This window comes from Acanthopagrus latus, chromosome 9 (assembly GCF_904848185.1).
Source record: "Acanthopagrus latus isolate v.2019 chromosome 9, fAcaLat1.1, whole genome shotgun sequence".
Lineage (NCBI taxonomy): Eukaryota > Metazoa > Chordata > Actinopteri > Spariformes > Sparidae > Acanthopagrus > Acanthopagrus latus.
In genome coordinates, this window is record NC_051047.1 from 22,747,907 (window position 1) to 22,773,069 (window position 25,163).

At 41.1% G+C, this 25,163-nt stretch overlaps 1 protein-coding gene across 12 annotated transcripts in view; it reads left to right on the plus strand.

The window, feature by feature from the left end:
• The window catches only part of pard3bb (par-3 family cell polarity regulator beta b), a 207,362-nt gene that overhangs the window by 111,810 nt on the left and 70,389 nt on the right, over window positions 1-25,163 (plus strand). For all 12 annotated transcript variants that reach the window (XM_037108816.1, XM_037108815.1, XM_037108818.1 and 9 more), the window contains exons 19-22: window positions 1,732-1,947; window positions 4,841-5,081; window positions 16,402-16,512; window positions 16,921-17,265. In XM_037108816.1, the coding sequence (XP_036964711.1) occupies window positions 1,732-1,947; window positions 4,841-5,081; window positions 16,402-16,512; window positions 16,921-17,265 (913 nt within the window). The remainder of the gene's footprint in view (window positions 1-1,731; window positions 1,948-4,840; window positions 5,082-16,401; window positions 16,513-16,920; window positions 17,266-25,163) is intronic.

Here is a 25,163-nt window from a genome sequence, read left to right on the forward strand (position 1 = left end):
CACTAGGCTTGAATTTGATTACACTGCCTCAACTTTTGACATGCAGTGGGCGGAAAGTTTTGTGCTCAGGAACAAAAGTTTTTTTTTTTTTATTTCACTTAGGGCTCTTTATTCTTATTTGATCTTTTTGCCTAAAGAAAGTTCCCGTTGTTTTACAGGACTATAGGTCGAGAAACAGTCACGGAAACGTCATGTTGCGCAGTCCTCTAATGAATCTCACAGAATGCAAAGTTTGGAAAGTTCTCCCTGCTTAATCCAGATATGATTTACACATGCATAGTGGGCGGGTGGGATAAGGAAACTTTGCGTTATCGGTGTCATTTCATCCATCTCAAAAAAAGCACACAACACTTGTTTACTACTTCAGTATGCATCTGAATGTCATGTGGACTGTGTTTATGGATGCGAGGTGTTGTGCTTTATGGCCCTTGTCCGTCTCGTCTCCGAGCGGCCGCCTTACATTATGCATGTGCATACATCCTGCGTGTGTTATTACTCTTTGTGTGTTTGGCTAATGGTTGTTTAAATAGATGTGGAAGTCACATCAGCCCTCTCATCTCCCGCTTTTAGAAAAAAATAAACACACAAACAAGCATACACACACACACACACAAAGAGCAGTGGTGTGTATAGGGAATCATTAGCTAAAGTGATGCAGGTTTAGCTATCATGAATCACAGTGGCATCATATCGACAAGCCAGAGCCAGCAAGGAATCCAAAATGTGTGTGTGCGTGTGTGTGTATGTGTGTGTAAGGATTACCAGTATTTTGAGCTGGCAGCGAGCCCAGCCTTTCTCCCTCCTTCCCCATTTTTCTCTGTCTTCCTCTCTGCCACCGTGGTATTCCCCAGGGGAAACTCAATTTGCTCTCTCCCCGTCTCTTTTCCCTCCACATCTCGCCCACCATCAGCGTCTCCCTGTTTTGGGTGGCAGTCAGCTCACATCACCTCCTCTCCCTCTTTTGTTTTACAAGCAGCAAATTCTCACAGGTTGTGGGAAAATCACAGTGGGATTAAGGCTGAACATGGTCCAACTTCAGGGTTTTCTGTAGCAGGGTAGTAACAATTACTGGATTGTGCGCTTAAAGGGAGTACACGCGGAGTTGGCGTCTCTCGCTTTTTGTTTTCATCTTCGCAACATGTCTGGTCCACACCTCCGTCTTCCTTGAACGCTCGCACCATTGCTCCGTCTTCTCATCCATCGCTCTGCTCTTCATCATCCTTTCTGCTGGATCCCTCCCTCCCTCAGTAATATCTCTCACAGTATACTTGTGATGATGGATGAAGAACCGGTAACAGTGAAGCAGACCTCGCATCCATCACAAACTCAACAACAGCATGGTTAACTGCATCACTGTTTCTTTTTCCTGGCTCTGCTCTCCAGAGTTCAGCCGTGTCGCAGTCCTTCTGGCTCCGAGCCAGCACCTCTACAGGCTTTTTAACCAATCGGAACGCGGCACACCCATTAGATGGCCTGTACTATATACATGAGGGTGTTTGTTGATTGTAGCAGTTATTTCCATGGCAATTCTATTTGAATTGTACTGAAACTATTATCCAAAAGAAAAATGTCTTGTTCCCTGAAATGTTATGGTATCAATCACATGGTCTCAACTGAGGAACCAAAACCAAACCAAGTCCCCTGTTGTCCATCTAAACTACGGTAACCAGGATCACTATAACACTTCTTCTACCATTTATCTGTCGTTCTCTGTTCTCTCTGTCCCCTCAGCTCCATCAACTCCTGTAGAACTTGGACCTACTCTGGGCTTGAAGAAGTCCAGTTCCTTGGAGAGTCTCCAGACGGCCATGTCTGAGGTGAACAGGAAAAACGAATTCCTCCCATTCCACCGACCTCGCCAGAATATGGTCAGGGGGAGAGGCTGCAACGAGAGCTTCAGAGCAGCTATTGATAAATCCTACGACGGGCCAGCTGAAGATGACGATGGTAAGGGATGTGTGTTGTTCTTTTGTTCCTTGTATGTATGTGTTGTTAATGAGTTTGTAAATTGTATCTACATTGAAGAAACGTGGAGAGAGCAAGGAGATTGTTATCAATATTGTCCATTATTTGTTTGCGTCATTTTTCAGGCAAAAATGTCAAACATTTTCTGGTTCCACCCTCTTAAATGTTAGAATTTGCTACTTCTTGTTGTCATTTATGACAGTAAACAAAGAGTCTTTGACTGCTGATTAGACAAAAGAAGCAAATCGAAGACATCACTTTGTGCTCTGCGAAATTATGATAAGCATTTTTCATGTTTTTCCCACAACATTATAGACTAATCAGTCATTGTAATTCTAATCGTCAGGAAGAAAAACAATTTAAGATATGTTTTGAGTTGCAGGTCATGTCTCCCCAATAAAACAGCTCTTTTATTTTGAAACACCATGAGTGAACTCATCGCATTCAGGTCTCTAGATGTCAAGTCTGATTAGTTTATCAGACGCTTGCCTGCAAAGCAATACAAGGACATTACCAGAAGACCACCATACCTCAAAGTGTCAGCACATACGAAGCAGAGCGGCAGCATCGTCTCGCGGTATTCTGATCCGGACTTCAGCTTTAAATATTTATCCAGGAGCTGAATGGTAGCTTGGTTAGTTTCAACGGAAGGTGCGTTTCAATTCCCAGCTGTGTTATTAGCAGCACACTCTTATCAGTCACCACCAGAGTAATGAGTCGGGCTGTTACAGATCACCACGCTCACACAGGATACGACTAATAGGGCATGTCAACAGCACACACACGCAGTGGCCACATCTGTCACTATCTTTCTAGATGTTCAACACTTTGAGAGCTGCTGTTAATTGACAGAGAACAGTTCTCTGAAGAGCTTGCTTGCTTTCTTTCTTTCTTTTTTTCTTTCTTTCTTTCTTTCTTTCTTTCTTTCTTTCTTTCTTTCTTTCTTTCTTTCTTTCTTTCTTTCTTTCTTTCTTTCTTTCTTTCTTTCTTTGTGGTCTTCACTTCACAGTCTAATGTAAATGCTTGTCAGTTTATCAGGTTGGTTTAGAGAGGTGGATTACAATGCTAACAATGTGACACTATAGTGAATATTTAGTCAGAGTTCATGTGCAGCTGAAGGACTGTGAGTTAATGCTTCACAGTTTCCAGTGAATGTAGTTGTCAGGACTATTCAACCGAGGCTTTGAGTCATTGACTTTGATGTTTCTCATCAGCTGGGATGGATTATAGTGCTGAATATTTGGTTCTGTCATTCTCTGTCTTTTTCCTTTGTATAATTATTATGTGTCCTTCACACGGCATCCCTGTGAGCGGTAGGAATCCGAGGTGAACAAAACAAATCCATATTATGACGGTGTGAAATGAGTATAAATGTAACAGTGTCACTGTCAGTTACATTTGTTCTGAGTTTTCACTACACCACTTCATTAGGAGAAAAATGTTCTTACAGCCCAAATCCAATTTTAACTCAACCAACCTTCACCAAATTTTCCAAGTGGGTCAGAAGAAATCAGTGGTCTGCTCGCATTCTGTAAAACAGATGTGAGATTTTCCTGACTTTGCACTTTGCTTAAGAGAAAAAAATAAAAGTCTTTGTAAATGAGGTTTTGTGTTTAAACTTAGTAACTCTTTAAATATGTAAATATACACAGAGTTGATGACTATAAACTGATTAAAGCCTAAAAGATATCTGCTGTGGTCACTTTCAGTTTTAAAACTAACTTTAGACTAAAGGTCCCTGCATAAGCATGACATGGTGCATCTGCAGACACACACACACATACACGCGCACACACACACACACAGACACACAAACATGCACACACACACACACACACACATACAATTATATTTCCATTCTGTTACAAGACAGTCTTTGTAATTAAGGCTGAAGTGAATATCCATAGAGTTAAATCTCAATTGAAGTAAGTAATTATGTTTGGTTATCTTATAAAATCTGACAAGTATTCTGTGTGTGTGTGTGTGTGCGTGTATGTGTGTGTGTGTCAGAGAGAGAGAGATCATTGTAATTCAAGCCCAGGCCTCGAGTCCGTCGAAGAAGTAATGAGGCATCGCAGTTTGAACATTTTTGCTTTCTTATTTCTAAGAGTTAATTAATTCACTGTAAGGTTAATAAATCTGCCGTGGACATGTCGAGTAGGGACAGTTTAACATGTAGCTGTGTGTATGTGGGCTGCTCATCTGTGAATTTGTACATTGTTGTGTAATTGTTTTTGTTGGGATGCTTGCATTTGTGTCTCAACCTGATATGTTATGCTGCAGGATTTCGCTAATGTTACTTGATATTTCTGCCATGAGTCACTTTGGCAGAGAATAACTCCACGGTTATGTACCCGCGGACCTCACATTTTACAGGACAGACTTCTTCTTCATGTTAACTCGACGTTTGTTGCCTCAAACCATCATGAAGTGATTTGCTTCAGACAAAAGTGTCAGCCAAACGCAAGAATGAAAGAGAATTTAGAGTCTGTTATATTAGGCGTCGATCAAGCCTGTGGTTTGCTTGGTCGTGGTTAACACATGGTAAATCCTAATGCCACCATCATTACTCACTGTTGTCATTTAATCATATTTGATGAACACTGTTGCATGAACTATTTTATGAGAGTAACTCATTTTAATCTGTGCTAAATCTTATTTTATTAATTTAAATCTCATCAAGGTTTATTACTTCAGCTTACTGTCATGACGTCTATCTGCTGTTGTTTAAACATTCACTTTAATTGATCTAAATCTAGCTAAATGATGAAAGCAGAAGCAGCCCAGTGCAATTGTTTTCTTTTTACACTGTCCTACTTCCCTCACACTCCCTCCAATTCCCACCTTTCTCCTTTTCATCTTCTGTTCCCTGCAGATGACGGCTCGGAGCTGAGTTCAGGAAGGGACACCCCTGCAAGTAATTCATCGCGCCAGGGAGCGGGGGATCGCACTGAGGAGAAAGGCAAAAAAGACAAGAAAAAGAAAGCCAAAACAAAGAAGAAGGAAAAGAACAAGGGGAAGGCGAAAGAGAAGGATAAGGAGAAGGAGAAAAAGAAAACAGAGGAGCCTGAGGAGACGGAGAAGAAGAGCAAGAAAATAGGCTTTGGCCTGCTGAGGTAAGAAACTGTGTGTGTGGAAGAGAGAGAAAGAGGACAGGAAGTTGAGATGATTGTTTTTTTTTAAATAGTGGGTCTTAAGCATCAGGCTTGCCGCAGTAGAAATTGTTCCTGTTGTTCCTCGGACAAACATCGATTTCCTTCCCTGCCTGCTGCCCCCAGGCATCTGTTCTGTGCAGCAGCGCGGCCATCGGCAGAGTAACAGGAGGTAACACAGAGTAACAGGAATCACATTTCACAGCTGACAAGACGATGGCAGAGGATTTGTTGTCAAAGCCAACGTGCAAAAGAAGGGAAAAGAAGTGACCTCACTGAGAAGTTAGTGGGTAGCCTGTTGCACCTGGGAAACCCTCGTGTAATGTTAAATCAGCAGTCATGTCTTTTCTGGTCATTTGCATTCTGGATACCACATCCAGGTACACACATATGTCAACACTTGTCTTAATCAATGTATACTACAGCCTGTTTTAACATTCAGACTTGTTAGGTGACCTGTTTACATGAGGTCAGGGTCTGTTTCACTGCAGTAACCAGTGCGTATGTGACAGAAATCATGTCTTAATTTAATGTAGAAAAAGTCAGATTGATATTCCGTCATCCACAAACGTCTTTTCATGTTTTCCTGTCAACAGGAGCACATGAGCACATTCTCTGCACTCATCATGCTTTCATACTATATCAGACAAAAATCCCTTAAAATGCTTAATAACATGAACACTGGGGTCTTTTTTCCTTCCTCATGAAACACTATCACATGCTCGCAGGCACACAAAGACCACTCTAAGAGCAGTGCCCCAATTTCCTTAAGAGGTGTAGAAAATTATCTGCTGGAACTATTTCATGTGATTAACTTCAACACTATATCTTCCAGTTTGAATGGGGGCGTAGGTAGGAAGGCGGCATGAATGGGGCGAAGTGTTTTCAGTGAACAATTTGTACTCTCTACCATCCCCGCTAATATCGTGTTTTTCACCATGGTTGTTTCTGAAAACAGGATTTCACATGACCATTACAAAGATACAGATCTGAAGTAAAACACTTGCACTGCAATCTCAGCTACAATACACAGACGAAGCCTTTCAAAATACACTTAGAAAAGGAGTCTGTGTAAACCAAAACACAGAAAAACACTTCCAGATTCAAAGTCAGATTTTATCACAGTGATTAAATCTGCTATTTAAAGTGAAATATTAGGCAATTAGACTAATATGTACCAATTTTACTTGATTGAGCAGGTTCAACGCTCTTTCTTTGAAAGTCTCCACCTTTTTCTTCACCTCCTCGCCACCTTGTTTTCCTCATTTTCACTTCAGTGTGCTTTCACTCTCTCACACAGTAAGTATAGTATTTGGTCAGTAGCAATAGGCCTTTTTATGGTGAGCAGACATATTCCTTGATGTTAAGATGCTGTTTTTGTCATGCGGTTGAATGTCTAAAAGTCCTTTTATACCTGGATGGCAGTGTGGTTAGAAAAAGGTATGTAGAAGATTTTGGATAACAGCTTTATAATGCAGCTCTTCAAGCTTCAAATGAAGGAGAGACCTTGCAACAGAGACGCCCCGGTTGCTCAGGTTGCTTGATAAAGGGTCAGTTCACCGTGAACCTTGGTCGCGGTATTTTTTTTCACTGAAATCTGTTTTCTTCCCGCAATGAATATAGTGAAAACCATCAATAGCAAGGTCGCTGGACAATTCCTGGTTTCTTTGAAGAGACATGGCTGTTGAGCTTTTCCAGACAAACATCCCATACACCTGCATTTTGTCTTATAAAAAAAAAAAAACGTGTCCATGGCCACATAATCAGTTATAAGTTGGACTCTTGATTAATATCAGATCCATTCAAATTTAGTGATGTGATATATTCTCAAAATATCTGCATTTTACCATCAGGTCTAAATCATGCCTGTTTCGTAATAAGCAGTTCCAGCAGTTCTCGTGTAGATTCTGAATCAGTCTTCTTCTTGGTGGTCTTCTTCATTTTGTATTTTATGCTGTTCACATGGTCTGTGTATAACCAGTGGATCATTGTTGGCACAATGTGATACATTCCTATAAATTCACAGATTACACACTAGAAAATCTCCTTCACTCCGTCTCAGCCGCCATCTTTCCCACAAACCTCTATTGCTCCTTTTCCGTTACAGCTCCAAGGCAATTCATGACACACCTAAAGATATTTTCCCTTCACCTCCTTCACCCCTCGCTCTTTTTTACCAACTTAGCAATGTTTTAAGTGCTTCAGGGTTCAGGGAAGGTTGCACCCAATCCCTTCTTTCTGTGTTATCCCATCTCTCATCATCTCATACGCCTATCTAGCGCTCCGTTTGATTATGGTCTGGACAGCCTACGCAGCACACCCGAGAATATCTCCAACCGCTTTTCCTCTACGCACCTATCCCTCCAACCATCCTTTCAACTAACCACCAATTTCCTCTTGCCTTGAGTGCCTTAAGAAACCATATAATACAACCAAGGACGTATTAGACCTTTCCTCTACACCCTAACTCTCATCACTATAAGAGGGCCTTGATTAGAGCCCAGTGATAATTTCACCCTTTCTCTCCTTCCGCTCTTTTCTTTGCCATATTTCTGTAACCTCTCTCCCTCTCTCTCTCTCGCCCATAATCTTCGGATCATTCCAATTTTGCCTCTCAGTCTGCTCCCTCCAGCTCCAGCTCCCTATCTGCATTTGATTGCATGTAATGGTGGTAGACTGAGAAGGCAAATTGGTGCTATTCAGTACAGTTCAATCTGGGCCGAGCTGCTGATTTGTCACATTCATCTAAGGCCAGCTTTGATTGGCCTAATGGTCTGGAGGAGAGGTAGTGTGAGATACTCAACCCTCACTCCGCGGTCTGTGGTTTTACAGTAGGAAATGTGAATGTTCATCATTGGTTGGTTTTCACATTTGTCCCACAAAATCACCTGAGTATGTACTGCTTTATGTTTCTGTCCATGTCCATTTGTGTTGTTGCTAAAATGCTCCAATACTGCAAAATCCTCAAACACCTCAATATGTAGTCTGCACACTAACCTGTGAAGACTGACATAGACTGATTTTTTTATGCTTAAAGAAACTGAATAAGCAAACTCTCATTGTTTTCTTTTTCTATTTTTTAGTCTTCAGTTAGAATTGCTGTATCGTGATACCGACGTTATCATGGGCAGCACATTGTGAATTGTATTGTACTTTGAGTTACTCTGTGATTCCCACCCCAATCATTAACCCTATTACAAGACAGTTTACCATCAAAATGATTTTGAAGCTTTATTTTAAGGTAAAAAAAACAGTTGCTTTAATTTAAATCAGAATTTAGCCATAAAGAAAAGAGGGTGTAAAGGTGTCCAGAGGTTCAAGATAATTACTGAAATGTTTCATTCACATTTTTAACTCAAACATTAAAACCAGACTCTGAATGTTTGTCTGAATTGCCCTTTAAAGTGGACAGCTGGCTCCATCATCTGAACTGCTGCCACCTGCCAATCAGACATGCCAATCATCTGTGTATGTGTGTAGCCATCCCGCCATCATGAATATTCATGCGGTGATAAAACATGATTGGTCACACAGTCAGATGGTCGTCATACATTTGGCACACATGGCTGCTATGAATCTTCCTCAGAGGCCATCATGTGTCCGTGTTGTCTCCAAATTCTCTGCAGTTGTGTGACTCTTTTGTTTCTCTCTGATCTGTTTGTCTTTTCTCTGCTCACACTGTTAAGGACACTCAAACAAACCTGGCAACCCTGTGAACGTTCAAAATGCACACACACACACACACACACACACACACGCACACACACTAACCCAGGACCATAACTACAAGCTCTACAAACATAATTAACATGGGTTGAGAGTATGGTTCTACGAGCTGTTATGTCATCTGTCTCTGCATGTGTGTGCATGTAAGTGTGTGCGTGTCTAGTTGTGAGACGGCCTGTACAAATGAAAATATGGTAATCTATTAGGTGAGACCGGGAATGTACAAGATCTATCAGAACCACAGAGAGACCGGTGCCAGTGCATCATGTTTATGTGATGGGTGATTTGTGTATGTGTGCGTGCTGTTCATTTTTCAGATTGACGACGGTGTGAATTTATGAGAATCTATGATAATAAATGCACGATTGCCTGTTTGGTTTTAATCGTGCGCTGCTGCACTGGCCACTGTCTAGCCTCTGTCGCTCCGATTCTTGTGTTTTTGCATGTATATGTTTGCTTTGTAAGTGAATAACTACCTTCATGAAAATGTTTTTTTCAGAGGGTTTGTTTACCTTCAAACTTAAAGAGCGACATAATTGGAGAAGGTGTCCACCAACCAAAATCTGTCTGAACAGGAAAAAAAGAAAAGCACAAAACCTTAAGGTCACAATTATACCACCTCCTTTTCTCTTTGAGCATTCAGTATGCTTCCTTTCTTTTCTACCTCTCATTCATGCCTATAATTACACTCCATATTTGCCCTTTCTCTCCCTTTCTCCTCTGTCTGCAGGTGATCATAATGCAGCACCTCCGTTAGACTTAAAGTGCCCCTTCGCTGCAACTATTATCACATCTCGAAGGTGGGGGTGCTTTTATCGGCCATTGCTCGATAGCTAAAATAGCTTTTTTTTTTGCATATATATTTGCAGAACAAGATGATTACTATTATAAAGATCATACAGCATTGAAACAGTGTCTAACACAGTTTGGCAGCGTGACAGAGGGCAAAAAGTAGTGAGTGGAAAAGAAGCTGCACGTTGGTTTTGATTGATATTTGCTCACGGAGGACTGACTGTACAGCTAATGACAAACTAATGATGAGTAGGTTGATAATCTTCTCCCACAAATGGGCTTTTCTGTCTCTGTTCTGGAGTGCAGTGCCTCAAAGTTTCTATGTGATAAACCTCAAGGTGGATGAACAAAGCGAGAACAAGCTTCTTCTCCATTTTCTTGGTTACCAGGATGGCCCGTCTGATCTAACATATAGCATGATCGATTGCCTGAAATAGAGCAACGGTGACAACCCCAGCGCCCTTCTGCAAAGTTCATATATAGAAGCGCTTAGAGCAGCCTGCTGAAAAAAGACAATGGGGGCGGCACCTTCTGTCTAGTCAGGCACATGCTGCTGCCCTCTTCTCAATGGGAACGATTAAAAAAGGTCCTGGCATTCAGAATATAATAGTATGTGGACAAAGGGCCTAATACAGGTCAGAAGAAAATTGTCGTCTTCCAGGAATTTCACAAAGCTAAAGAAAAAAACATTTTCAGATAAGTGTCCTATGCACTTAATTGCTCTTTTGATTTTAATGTCTAAATGCTATGTCAGATTTTCACCTACAGTATGCTGCAGAGAGAGCAAAGGCAACATGAAAACGTGTGCCAAGAGGCTGATTCAAGTCCTTTACGCAGGAGAACTCTGTCCTTTGCCTGTCATTGTTTCATAATTAGACAGCACATGCTTGAAAGAGGGGGAAGGGCCCACCAGCTGCCAATCACACATCATGACAGGAAGTCATTGGACTGTCACGGACTTATGTCATGCCTGCCAGTCATCTGTGGGTGTGTGTGTGTGTGTTTGAAAGTGTGCTCTCTTACACTGTGTCTATCTGCTTACATGCACTTTTGTTTGTGTGTGTGTGTGTGTGTGTGTGTGTGTGTGTGTGTGTGTGCTCGTTATCACTGCACACTTGTCAATCATCGATTCCCTCGGGGATCCGTTTTCCAATGATAGCAAAGGGAGGCGTGTCCGTGGCGTGACAGAGGGAGGGAGTGAGACAGGAGCGGAAGAATAGAGAGAATAGGTGAAGTGAGATTCACAGATGTTTGCACTCGTTTTCTGCTCGTTTGTCAGCAGCTTTTCTCCTCGTGGACCGTTCAGAGGCACAAGTGTGGAACAGCCCTCTGAACACTCCCTGTTCATCATTCAAAGGAGCATGTCTGTGTGCATGTGAATGACTTGTGTGCGTGTGTGTGTCAGTCTTATAGTCGTTTGTTGTTATGACTTGTTTTAGTTTTGGCCATCTGAGGTCAAGATTAGTACATTTGCTTTCTATTTATGATTCCCATTTTGTTCCTTTCTTCTGATCTTTCTCCTTTGCCTCCCATCAGTAAATGTGTGACTGTGAGTAAGGAATACTTTCTAGTTCTTTCTTTTAGCAGAAATCAAGCAACATGAGGCAGTGGAATAAAATTCATATCTTAAACAAGAAAGCACGAAAATGATGAAGATTCTGTCTCTGGTAAACTAAACCCTAAATTTGTGAAATGTTCAAGTACATTCAAGGATACAGACGGCCAACAGAGTGAGCAAAGTTTATTTCTCTCATCAGAGGAAATTATGAGGATATATTTTTATTATTATAGATATTACTGTGTACAACAGACTGTTTGGTAGCTCTACAAAATCAACCATGACAAGAAACAATAATTCCCCTAGAAACCTGTTTGTCCTAGATCTGACATCTGATTGAATGGTTGAATGTACTTTTTTTTTTTTTTTTACACAGATGGAAGCTTAAAGAAACCTGTCCATATACTTCTAATTAAATCGTTCACGCATGCAAATGAGTATAGCTATACACTTTCCATACCGATCGTGGTGTTAGGTCATGAATATTCATGAGTCATCGTTCTGTTCCCACTAATGACAGAACAAGAGGTAATTTATTCATCCTAACTGGCTGCTAATCAGCTGTTCTTACTCTGATATTCCTTGTGAAATCGTGCTCAAGCCATAATGTCACAACTCGTCAATTTTAGAACATGTTCTGGATGCTGAGACTGCTGCGTGTGTTTGTGCAGCGTGTCCTGGTGTGTATTAGGCATGTTTAACTTACAAGTTTCAGCCAGTTGTATTCTCTGTTTTCTACTTCACAGTAATTTACGTAGAAAAAGAAGTACAAATAAATCATCAAGCAAAAATATGAGGAAATTCGCCTTACGTCCAGCACTTCTTGTGTTGTGGTAATGATGTACGATTTAAGTGATGACTCATGTTGGACAGAAGACATTTTAAATGCACTCGCATGAAAACAAAGTCGCTTCCTGCAGAGGTCATACCTAGAAAAATGAAAGAAAATAAAAAAAATAATGCTTTTCAACACATAGGTACAGATGTAGGAAAAAGTCAAAGGTTAGTGTTGTGACATCGTGACACATTTACTTTACATGTTGCGTTTTCTTCTGACCTATGGCTGCATGTACAAAGAGTCTCAGCCCAGAAGACGGTGGCTGGAGAAGGACTTCTCTCTTTAATTATATTCTTTTCATTCTTTATTTCTCCTTTTATGCTGTAGCATCAATTATGCCCCGGAGCCTTCTATTTCTATTACCTCCTCCCTCACTTGCACACTTTCTTATTTAATTGTTGTATATCCACGGCCTCTGTATGCTTCCGGTTATATTTTATGTGTGTGTCTTCATTCAGCTGTGTGTGTGAGTGTGTGTATCTGTTTGTGCATCCATGCATGTTGCCTCCGACGATAGCCGAGTAATAATAATATCAAGAGGGGCTGGAGATAAGAGAGTCAGCCCAATTAAGCGGTAGCTGTCCATTATCTTGGTACATCTTTCTCCTCCCTCACTCTTCTTTTCCCTTCCATTTGTTTCAAACTGTAGGTAGATCAAACATATTAGAAGTGGTTGCTTGTTTATTGTAATCAGTCTTCTTCATCTTCACAATGAAACCTGATCTCATGAGGAGAACGCCTTTACAAATGATGACAGAGATGTAGGGATGGAGCGAGAGGAGTAAGGAAACTAGTGCATCCAGAAGGCGTAGAGCACCATGTAATGTATAGATGGATCCAGAACTATATGCAGTATTTTGTCCACTGCTGTTATGTTTTTTTTCACAGCAGTTCTTAATGCTCAGAAATCAGTTAAAGTCCATATTTTTCTTGGTAACCAATGTGATTTACAAAGTTTTTCAGGAATTTTACTCTATTTTTGTCACATTTTAGTTGATTATGTCCTCAAAGTAGCACAATGTAGATTCAGACATTTCTTTATAATTTGTATTTCTTTCTGTCTTTGTTTGTTTGTTTGTTTGTTTGTTTGTTTGTTTGTTTTTATGTTTAAGCAAGTAGGACTTTTCCATCATTTATTTAAATGTCCTATGAAATAACTAACATATATTGCTATGGGGCAGAATTGGTCTGTAAGATCAACACTGAAAACATAAAAACCAAAATGTTTGGTTAATCTTGGTGTGTAAAGTTCTTGACAATATAAATAGGAGTATAAATGTTTTGTCAAGCTCCTCATCCTTCAGAGGTTCATATCTTGTCATTTTGTGTCGAAGAACAAATGAGAGCTATGCTACATAAGAAAGAAACAAATAGAGTGAAGTGCTGAGGATGAATTCAAGAGTCTTACAGCCTCAGGAAAGAAGCTGCCCCGTTGTCTGGTGGTACAGCAGAGGATATCTTTGGCATCTTTTGCCAGATGGCAGCAGGGTTGACAGAAGGTTGATGGGGTGGGTGTTGTCTTTTAGTATCCTTTGGGCTCTGCAGACACCTCACCACTCACCAATATCAATAGTGCCTGGTAGATGGGTGACAGTGTTGTTCAGGGCGACACTCCTGGGGGGGTCCGAGCACTAACATAGAGGAGGTGTGACTGCCAATCAGAACTGTTTGAGGTCTGTTTGTGAGGAAGTCCAACATCCAGTTGCAGAGGGTTGTACTCAGTTCCTCATAAATAACAGTAGATTATGGCCCTTTTACGATTAAATTTACTATGATGTGTTTGATTACTACATTTGTCATTACATGTAACAGAGAACGCTTGAAGGGGGGAACCAATTTCAAGACAGTCTAATAGAGGCTTGTCTTATCTATCTCATCAATTTATGTGTTTCGTGGGTGGGCTCCTCTCTGTGAGCTTTCCAACTTGACAATGATGACTATTTGAGGCTGGGTATGAAGACATTTTAAGTTCCAAAAGACACAAATTATAAGAAATGCCTTGCTTCTCCTTTTCCTTTTGTAAAAGCCATGGCAGGAGAGGAAATGGGAATGACAGCCTAGTGGAGAGGAGGGGATGAGAGAGGTTAAGTGCTGTGAGAGAAGTGTTTGATACCAAGGGGGCGACATGACGAGAGCGATGGCGAGATGAAGGGTTGACGGCGAGGTAGGCTACGGAGAGAAAGAAACCGAAATGAGGGTAATGAGAGAGAAGGAGGAGAGCGCTGAGGTAAAAAAAATAGATAAATAAAAGCAGAGGTGAGGGAGGAGTAAGTGGGGGGACGAGAGAGAGTTGAATTGAAGGGTAAGTCTCTTTCTCTGTAGGTAGCAGTAATTAGAGCGAGGCTTGTCCCCTGTGAGGCAAATACACGCTGTTAATGCGCACACACGGTTATAGCCCTTCACTGCCCATCCAGCCCCCCTCTGTGGGCGGCGAATGGGCTTCTTTATGCCCCCACCCAGTCCATATTAAGCATTTCAACGAGCCATATTAACTCAGTGCACGTGCACTAAAACGACGGCGATGCAAACAATCGCAAACAAAATCACGCACTTTAGAATGATGATGTTGGGTTAAATAATGCACAGGCAGGTTTATAGTGATACTTCAAAAACATCAGCAGCAGCAGCAGCAGTGGGTAGAGGAAGTGTAGACAAAAGAATAGTACATCAATAAATGCAGCAGATAAATAAAACATAAGGCATGCTTTAAGGTCACAGTTTGCATGTTGGAGATATTAACTATTTAGCAGGTTTGACTGGCTCAATTAACAATGACTTGCTCACTGTATTGCTGCTGGGGTATAAAGTTTAATGAGTGCTTTTTTTCACTTCCCCCTTTTTTTTTTTATTTTCATCAGCATGCGAGCAGGGCTCTGAATGGCTCCTGATGACTAAATATCAATCAGACCTTCGTTCAGCATAAAAGTTAACTTCATTCCAACTATTCTTTCTTTCACCAAGAAGAAAAAGAACAGTTTCGTTCATTCATTGTACGTTGTTTCACATCGTGTAGCTATCACCTGATTTGTCTAAATGGTTTGTTTCTCTCATTTCATTCACAAGCTAAATGCCAGCGAGTTGGCAAAGCCTGAAGCTGTCATTGTTCATTCACATTTATGAAGTTGAGTTGGGTGTGTGTGATTGTGTGTGCGTGCGCGATACCTCCTCAGGTAATGACTTGTCCAGTGTCCAGTAGTGCTGAGTGTGCTGTTGATGCTGACCACACACAAACTGTATTGACTGGTGTGGTTTGAGTATTGATATGTGGCCACTTAAAACAGGCCTTTAAGTCTATCGTGTGTATGCCGTCTTTTAATTTAGATGAAGCTGTGTAGAGCACATACTTACAGTGTTAAGCAATAGCGTTGCATCCGGTCTCCCTCTGTTCTAATTTATTGAACTATTCTGCTGGTAGTCTGTTTATTCCAGAGTTCATTGTGTAACTGTTAGAGCCCGACTGATACTGGATGTTTGGGGGCTGATGCCCACACAAAAAAAACCCCCAAAACCCTCAGATATCGCTATATGGGCGTATTTTACGGTTTACACAGAACATACTGTCAACGCGAACACTCATTTTTTGCAATGATCCTTCAAATGTGGTTATCAAACACAAACATACAAATCTATGTTTTCTAAAAAAAAATTAAAAAGCCTTACATCAACACATATAGGGCAGCCAGTGTTTCCCACACATAGACTTTACTTGAGCTGGCCACCCAGGTATATTAATGGCCGCCCAAGTGTATTTGGTGACCCATTTTAGCATTTTTTTTACTGTTTACTTCTTATCCATCTGAAAGGGCGGTGGCTTATGAGATTGATTAACTGGTCGACAGTCTGCCCTCGCTCTTGTCCTCACGTCTGCTGTCAGTCACACATGCTCTGCAGCCGGACAGCGAGATGCTCTCTGGAATCACATTCCTCCTGTGAATGCACTGATTGTGATGTGGCCTCTCCTATTTAATGTTCTTCACCTTATGCTGTTGTTTTGTGCAAACTTGTACATACTTGTGTTGCCATATGCTGCAAGTTGGTTTTGATCGGAATGCACTCACGGTTGAAAAATTCCCAGGCTATGTGTTTTTTGATCAACTTTATAAAACGCTTTGCTGATAGGGAAAGCAGAAGACATTGCTGGGAAAGAGAAAACTCTGTGTGTGTATCTGTGGTAATGTCACTGTGTACTGTGTGTGCATGATTACAGTCGTGGGATTGTAAGTGTGTGGTAATTTGAAGTTTATTGCTCATCAGCTTCCATTCCTTCATCACCACATTCTGATGAAAGACCTATTAAATTATATGATGATGTGTTTCTCCCTAACTTTCTGTATTGTTTCTGACTTCTGTCTGTGTTGTCTTTTGTCCAGATTCGGGAAGAAAAAAGAGGAGAAAAAGGAGGCGAAAGCAGCTCTGCAGCGACAGAAGTCAGAAATTCTGAGTGATCACGAGTTGGAGAGGATGAAAGATGAGCGTGAAAGGTGAGAAGATTTTACGTTCTTCATATTTGTTGTCATACAGACTTAGATGTGTATTCAATGAAAGTCTTCTTGTCTTTTCTCATTGAGGAAAATTCCATAACCATCTTTGGATTTGCTCCTTGGATGCAAATGGTTGTTGACTAATTATTCTCATGGAACACATTGAAACCACTTCATTACCATCTCTGCCATTCCTTTCTTTTATTGCTTCTCATTCTTTCCGTTCTCTCTATTCTCTCGACTCCATTCTTATCATTCCTGAGCTCTATTGTAATGGCCTGCCTCTATGTGGTTTGTTTTGAGATGTTTCTCTGTGGTAGCCCCTGCTGTAACTCAGTCATCGTTATTCTTCTTACAAAGTCGTCATTGTTGTCATATTTCTAAACTGTCTTTTCATCTGTCTTTTAGAATCGAGGCAGGGCACCCTGAGCTGAGAGACGTTCGGCAGCAAGTTGGCAGTGGGCAGGCATATCCAGATGTTGAGGATGACGACGCAGACCCCAATTATGCCCGAATACAATCGTTCAGGGACAGAAACATGCCTTCAATGCCTCAGTCGCCTCCCTACAGTACAATTCAGCACGCACATGCCCGCACACCTTCCCCCCAAGGCCCTTCTGCCTTCCCAGGACATGCTAACAGCCCAGCAGCCACACCTGATGATGATCCCCTTGATAGGCTGTATGCCAAGGTCAATAAACCAAGGGGAGCTGGAACTGCTTCGCCTCCTGTCCCTGCTCCTCCCAATGACAGGTAAGACCTTCTCAGAATATACTCTGAAGAATCTGAAAGAAACCTCTGATGTCCTCTGTCTTACATTATCTGTACCTTTAACTGTACCTGTAAAAGATCTTATAAAGTCTTTTTGCATCCTGTGGATAAACCTGGACCACCTTCCTGGAGTTACACCCGGGGGGGGGGGGAGCTCTCCCAGCTCCCAGCTCTCTTCTCTCACATCCCTCTTCTGTTGCAAAGAGCAATATTATCTTGCTGATGCTTCATATTTCTCCCTCTCCTTTCCACTCACCTGTCTAAATCAGGTTTATCTGCCACAAGCAACTTAGTGTGTGTGTGTCTGCATGCTTGTGTTTGTGTTCGAGAGCAGAAGAGAGAGAGATGGAGACAGACAGACAAAAAAAAGGATTGAATTGTTTGTGCTTGCTCTGAGCTTCAGAGTGAGCGCCTGTGTACTCACGTTCCCACTGACAATACATATTGTGTGTGTGTGTGTGTGTGTGTGTGTGTGTGTGTGTGTGTGTGTGTGTGTGTGTGTGTGTGTGTGCATCCCAGCAAAAAGAAAACAAAAAAGAAATCACCGCAGGGCTCAGTGTGTTCCTCTCAGCTCCACAATCCTTACTTCTCACCTTTATTATGTCAGTCACAGCTCACTTGCTTCTGAATATATCTACCAGCGCAGATATTCTCACACACATCCACCTTATTCCTCCTGCGTTTCTTCATTTGGGGAAGTAAACCTGTTTGATGGACAGTTCCAGGCTTCGTAGACTTGTTTTCAGACACTATGTCTCCTTAGTATTGTCTCCTCCATGCATAAACAGTGTCAAGGTGATTATTGGACGCTGGCTTCTAGGGTGGATGTATTAACAGTGAATTGCTTAAATCATTCTTCATGGCAAAGAATGTTTTAAAACCTTAGTTTTTAAACTATACTCAGGTCAGGAATCTTCTTCAAGTAAATATAATCAGATGCTCCTTAAATTGAGTGTCGAAAATGTTTTATCTATATTTGTATTGATATATATGAAAGTATACTTTTAACCCTGAAGTGCAGGTTTCAGAATCAGAATCAGGTCTAGGATCAGCATCTAAATGTTCTCACTCATAGATACCAGCCTGCTTATCCATCAAGATCTATGCATTATTATGGATCCGACCCTTTATCCAGATCCATGGAATACAAACCCAAGACCTGTGCTGTGATGCAACAGTGTCAACGACTGTTACCAGTTGTGTAATAATGTTGCTTTAGATGAAAGAGTTGCACAAGAAAATGTAAAATGTTCCAGGGTCCAATATCTTTCAGTTAATGTAACAAATGGCCCAGGTGTTTAGACTTTACTTTGCATGCAGTTTGGATTATGTAAAAATACATATTCCACTCGGCAATGCATGATTATATGCACAACTAAATATGTTATCCACAGTACACGTAATATTAAACCTCATGTTTTTAATTTAAGACACTACATAACTAACTCATCATTGAGATGAGTTAATAAGTCCCAGGAATACTGCTGCTCTAGTTTAATTTGTTTTGGTTTAATTCATCCAGTATTTTTTGCTTTGAGTATAAGAATGTCTTGATTTCAGAGCCCTCTGTACTTTATATCCATGGCTACAGCAGTCCAGCCAGACAGTGCTGTTCATTTATCATCACTTCCTGAAACCTGATGATGCAGACAGGAGGAAGTCCAGGTAGTGGTTCAAAGCAATCGATGGTACCAAAAAAAGAAGGTGGCGTGTCAGCGTTGATTGTGTGTGCCGACTCTTTGTTACTGCATTTCAAGGGGAGGGAGGCAAGAGCCGCGGTACGCATGTGAGACGGAGATAAACAAAATCAGGATGGGCTCACACACACACACACACACCAAAACAGTACAGCTCACAAACACAACGTTGTGTGTGCATGCAGACTAAGTATAAGATTAAGATATAAAGCCATCTGTTAAAAAAAAGCAAGTTGTGGATGTAAAAAAATCCAGACAGCGAAAGCGGAGCAGCCTCGTCCTTGATAATGTTGGATAATGATGATAATTTGAGGGATATAAAACACCATCGGCTGAAATTAGTCTGCCCTGTCTGACTTGCAGCCACCCGTGGAAAAGTGTTGTAGCTGTCGAAATTAACCAGTTGGCTCAGTCAGTGGAAATAATATTAACATTTAGTAGGGTCCTGATTCAAAAGTCAGGATGAGCTGGAGTATCTGGCGAAGAATTGCTTAAATGCAAATAGTGTTGCATTATGATGTTTTGTATTCTTAATGGAAGAATCATTTAGAGAAGTATACATCATATTAAATTCTCTGTACTTTGCCTCAATAGGGTTGAGTAATACTTCGATATTATATCTTCATCTAGATGAGAGACTTTATATCGTCCTAAACAATATTATTCTTATATCTTTATATGGCATAAGTGTCGTCTCTTCCTGGTTTTAAAGGCTGCATTACAGTAATGTGTTGTAGGTTATTAACCTATCAGACTGTTCCACTTGTTCTAATATTTGTCTTTTCCCACTTAGCCATTGTAGCCACATTAATGATGATTTATTATCAAACATGTCATTTTGTTGATATCATGTTATATATGTAAGACAAAAATATTGTGCTTGTATATTTTGTCACCCAGTTCTAGCATGTATGAAGCTCTTTTGAGATTTCAATACATCAATACATATATTGTGTGTCACAATAACACCTCAAAGAAACCAGTTTTCACAAAATTGTCTTTGCAGGAGTTTAAACACCACCTTTGTTTGACAAAGGCAGCCGTGTGTGGCAATTTATATAGGTCTTAAAATAGAGTCAATTATATCCCCCAGCACACATTGATGTGCCCGGCTGCCTGTGTGCATTTGTGTCTGTGTTTTTTATCAGTGGTTTGCCTTAAACACCTCTATTATGGAGGGACAGTTATTTAACCACAGCGCACAGCGGTATATCACACTGTCTGCCTCACTGCCAGCCCAACACCTTTAATTCTAAAGGCCAGATCCAGCTCAATTCCTTATGCATGGCAGAGTTTAATGGAGACTCGTTTAGTAAACTCATTACACACACAGGCAGACACCACACATTTGGTGAAGATTATACAAAAAGGGACGAGAGTGTTTTGGAGAGGAAGCACACACACTCACAAACACAGGCCCAAATAATCTACTGTATCACGAGTGTAGCAGAGGTATTTATCTCGTCAACATCGTTTATACGAGAAAACATTAAAAACATGAGGCGTAATTTTGAAAATGTAACTGAAAAGTACTTTTTCAGGAGTTGAAAAGCAATCTCAAGTGTAGCTGCAGGACTAAATTGGACTGGAACAAAGAGCAATTTCCAGATTTAGTCAGCTCAGTGTGGATGTACAGTCGTTCTCCTGGTGTCCACCCTCCTGCAGCTCCTCTGCCTCTCTTCCATCTCAGTACACAGATGGACAGATTGGAGGGTCTGAGTGGCTCACATTGGGAAAGAAGTAGCCGGGAACCGGGGTGGGAGAAAAAAAAAAAAAAGGATTCAAGCAAAGGAGCTCTTAGAAGATTTTCAAGTGGCAAGCGGGATTCTTTACCCACCATCTGAATGCACACACACACACACACACATCCACATTTTGTGCGCTCACACACTCAGCTGCTTTTGCTAAACTGAGGCAGTTAGGATGTCAAACACACACACACAGTCCATTTTCTGAAGTGACCACCCAAGCCTCGCATGAGTGCTGCCCTCCGTTTTCTTGAGTGGGTGCCCCCTCCCGCCCTCGCCCAACCACCACCGTCTCACCCTTTCCAAGTGCCCCTCGCAGGTTACCATAACAACCACGACCTCTGGCACTCCACCAATTAGAAAACAATCAGTCTGGAGAGACCGGAGTGGAGTGAGAGGGAGAGGGAGATGTACTGTTGTGCACGAGTGAAAGATAAGTAGAGAGTGAATAACACCAAGAATAAAAAAGAAATGTAAAAAAAAAAAGAAACAACTGACATTTAATTTTTTTTAACAAGGAGAAAGCTCAGCTCCTAATAATTTAAGACATATTACAGTGATATTTGTCTCCGGGCATCTTCTTGATAACCACAAGTCCACCAGCTCTATAGAACCTCCATCACAATTAGTGTGCAGAAACATAAACTTTGCAAGTATATACTTTCACAAGATAACGGAGCACATATACACTACTTCTTCCATCAGTTTGACCAATTTAATATGAAATAACCACCAATCTGCCAAACTGAGAACATTCACAAACTGTTTCCACTTTTTGAATTAAGACAAACTTCCTGCTCCTCCATAGCGTCGCTCCACTTTGTGTTTGTGTTGGAGTTTGCTCGACTAAAGAGGATAAACATGTTTGAAGTGATTTCTCCGTTGGCTTTCACTTGTCCCACCATCTGCCGTCAATACAAAACTTTAGCGTTGTTTGTGCCGGAAGAGCAGCCGTCCTCTTACTGCACTTTCCCTCTGCATCGCAATCCATCAGAGTGGGAAGTGTGAGGCAATGATTTAGATGGAGCGTAGGCCATATACTGCACTTTACCTGACATATTTGAGCTTGTATATATATATATATATATATATATATATAGATTGTCACTTGTCTTACTTCAGAGAGTACATTAACTGAAACAGCATACACTCACCAAAATGTGTTCTGTGAGTCAGAATGATGAAACAGAGACGGAGAATAGAGGAAGCTCGTATAGGAGAGATGAGCTTTTAGCGTTGCTTGGTTGGTCACTGGAGAGGCTTTCTTTCCTTCATATTAATTAATCAGACATTCTCTCAGCTCAATGAGTGCCACACACACACACACACACACACACACACGATAATACGTACTGTCGTTGTCTTGCACATTTCTCACACACACACACACAATGTGGAGGGAGCTTTTAGACGATGCCAGGTTGGTCTGTGCGAGTGCTGTTTTCCACATCACTCTCTTCTTGTAGGTAATTAGTTTTGCTGAGGCGGCGGGTGTTTGTTGTCTGTATCTTTTTTAGCTTTGGGTAGTGACACGATTTTCCCGCTAATGAGCATTAAAGGAGAAGTTTGTCCTAAAATTAGGATTCAGTCATTATCTGCTCGCCCCCTGCACCGATGGGGGTGAGTTCTGTAGTCCACAAAACAAATCTGGAGGTTTCACCGCAAAACAGCGTTGCGGCTTTCTCCTGAATAACTGAGGGTCTTGTTTTAAACATGGCTCGAAACAGCTAATCATCTCACCAGAAAGCCAGAGATCCCGAAGTGATTTGAAAAGATGTTATTTACACTCTTTTAAGAAGCAGAAAACACATCAACCCTGTCTAAAGAAAAACATCTTTCAAAAATATATTGGGTTTTACGTTTTAAAGCAAGTCCACATATACTTCTGTAGTTAGGGAGGAATTCTGCAACACTGTTTTGGCGTTAAGCTCCACAAGTGTTTCATGGACTACAGAACTTCACCCAGCTTTCCACTAACATGGGGGTGAGAAGATAATGACTAAATTTCCATTCTTTTTTTAACTCATCCTTTCCACAGTCACAAAATGCTCTGGAATATAGCTGTGAAAAGGTTTCAAACACATCTCAGTCAATTCTGCAAGGATCTAGTACATATTCTTCTGTCTCTTTGTGATGTCTGCACATGCAAGAAAGTGTTTCAGTGACAAACTAGTGTTACTTGTCTAAACTTTAAAACAGGACTGCAGACAGCATTTTTCCCACAGTTGGGTGTGGGGGATGTTCAAAATGCTGTTATGGGTTCTTTAGAAGACCAGTTGTAGACCTTGGAGACATCAAATGAAAAGTGCATCTTTTATGAAATCTCTTTGGAAAGAAATGTGAAAATTTAAGCTAATTTAAAAACTGATAAAAGCAGGTGGATTAGAGGACCACAACGGATATATGAGAGAGAGGTTTGGAGTGTTTTTTCGAACTAAAGGGAGCTAGAATGGAAGGTTAAGTGGGATTAGGAATAAAGAAGAAGGGGCGCTAAAGAAAAGGGAGCGGGAAATGGGGTGAAACAGACGAGATGTATGGAAAGGAAAGAGTCTGATTGAGTGTTTGGAGCTGAAGGAACAAATTAGCAGAAGGAAGTGTTGAAGAAAAGGGTGGGAAGAAGGAAACAGGGAAGAGAAAGGTGAGGGAGGAAATGGAAAACACACAAATAAATAGAATGAAAAGAGACGAGGAGAAATTTGGATAAAATGATTAAGGGTCAGCGCATGTTTAGAGCTAGAAAAAAAAAACAGAAAGTGAAGAGGACGATTTGGAAGGAGATCTAAATTCTGTGGACTGAAAGGAGACGTGAGTGGACCCAAATAATTGCAGGAATGAGAAAAGTGGATCAACTTGTGAAGTGAATGGAAGAAAAGAGGCAGGCAGCGAGGGATTCAGGGGGAAAGAGAGGCTAAGTGGATGTTTTGGGATAATTCAACAGATGAGACGGGAAACGAGGCGCTTGGAGTGAGGACATGCAAGGAGAATGAAGGGGGGGGTCAGTGAATGTCCGGGGCTAAAAGGTCAAATTAGACCGAGAAAGGGAGATGGGAAAGTAGAAAATATGAAGTAAGGGATGGACTGAGCTGCTTGGAGTAGAGAATGTGAAGAAGACTGAAAGAGAGGAATGAGAAGAGGTGGTGGGGGGGCAGCAAGTGATGGAGAGCAGACAGAAAAAAAAAAGGGGCAGAGTGTGTGTTTTCCGGACTCAAAGCCTGCGATTCAGCCCGGCTAATAAGGAAAAGCTCTCAAGAGGCACTCGTCCGCTCCATCCCTTCCTCCCCCTGTGCTCTCTTTCCTTCAATATACCCTTTCTAGGTCTCTCTTCGCCCTGTTGCACTCTCCCCCTCTCATTTATGATTTCCGCCGCTCGTATTTGCACAAGTAGTTCTCAATGAAAAATAAATTCCACGCAAAGGACATCCTCCCCGCAGTGGAGCACGTCCACAGTGAAAAGGACACATGGGCACATAGACTCGGGCTTTTTAAAGGACACACACAAACACATGAGTGCACTCAAAGTTTTGATACACAAAGAGGGTTATACGCTTCGTACATCTCTCATGTTGTTTTCCATCCGTATAGATGTCTGTTGTTGCTGTTCTCAACCTAATACCTTCTTTTTCATTTAATTTCAGTGGTGGCTACCTGTAGCTAAGCAACATGCACACTCTATTTTTGTGGTTTTTGTGTGTATATCTTATGTTTCAGACTCTATTTGGTGCATTTGTATTTTTTATTTGTATGATTTGTGTACAGAACATGGCTCGATTTCTGTGCTTTGGTAGGTGTGTCACCTTTGTCACCATGTGTGAGATGGTTAGTGGATGTTTATTGTGAGATAATTATTTTAGCAGAAAGTGAAAACCAAATATATGTATAGTATATGTTTGTTTTTGTGTCATGTACTCAGTGTGAAACTACATTTGTAATCGCAGTGATTCCAATTGAAAACATATTCACATGGCTATAATTAGCCAATCTTTTTTTACTCAATGCGGACATGTTTTTCACTGCAGTGTGTCCTGGACCTACTATGGAAACAGTAAGTCATGCTTGGAAGTAAGGACGACTCAAGGATGGCTTTAGTGTAGTTTGACTAATTGAATAAGATTAAATCTGTGTATAAGACATTTCTTTCCAAGTTTGCTGTGGTGTTACCAATATTGACTAAAGTGAAGTTATCGCCACATACTTTAAGAAAAATGTTAACAGGGGAATCTGATATATATACCAGGAATTGTTTTTCCAGTATATATTATTCTGTTAGCAATATTGGAAAAACTATGACATGTTTTTAATATCTACTCTCTTGTCCTCTTGTCCTCTTGTCTCTCGTGACTCCTTCTCTTGCAGTTTTCAGTCAAATTATCATTGAATTTTTGTCACTGTTGGACGAGTCACTCAGAGCTCATTCAGACTTGAAGAATGTTTGTCA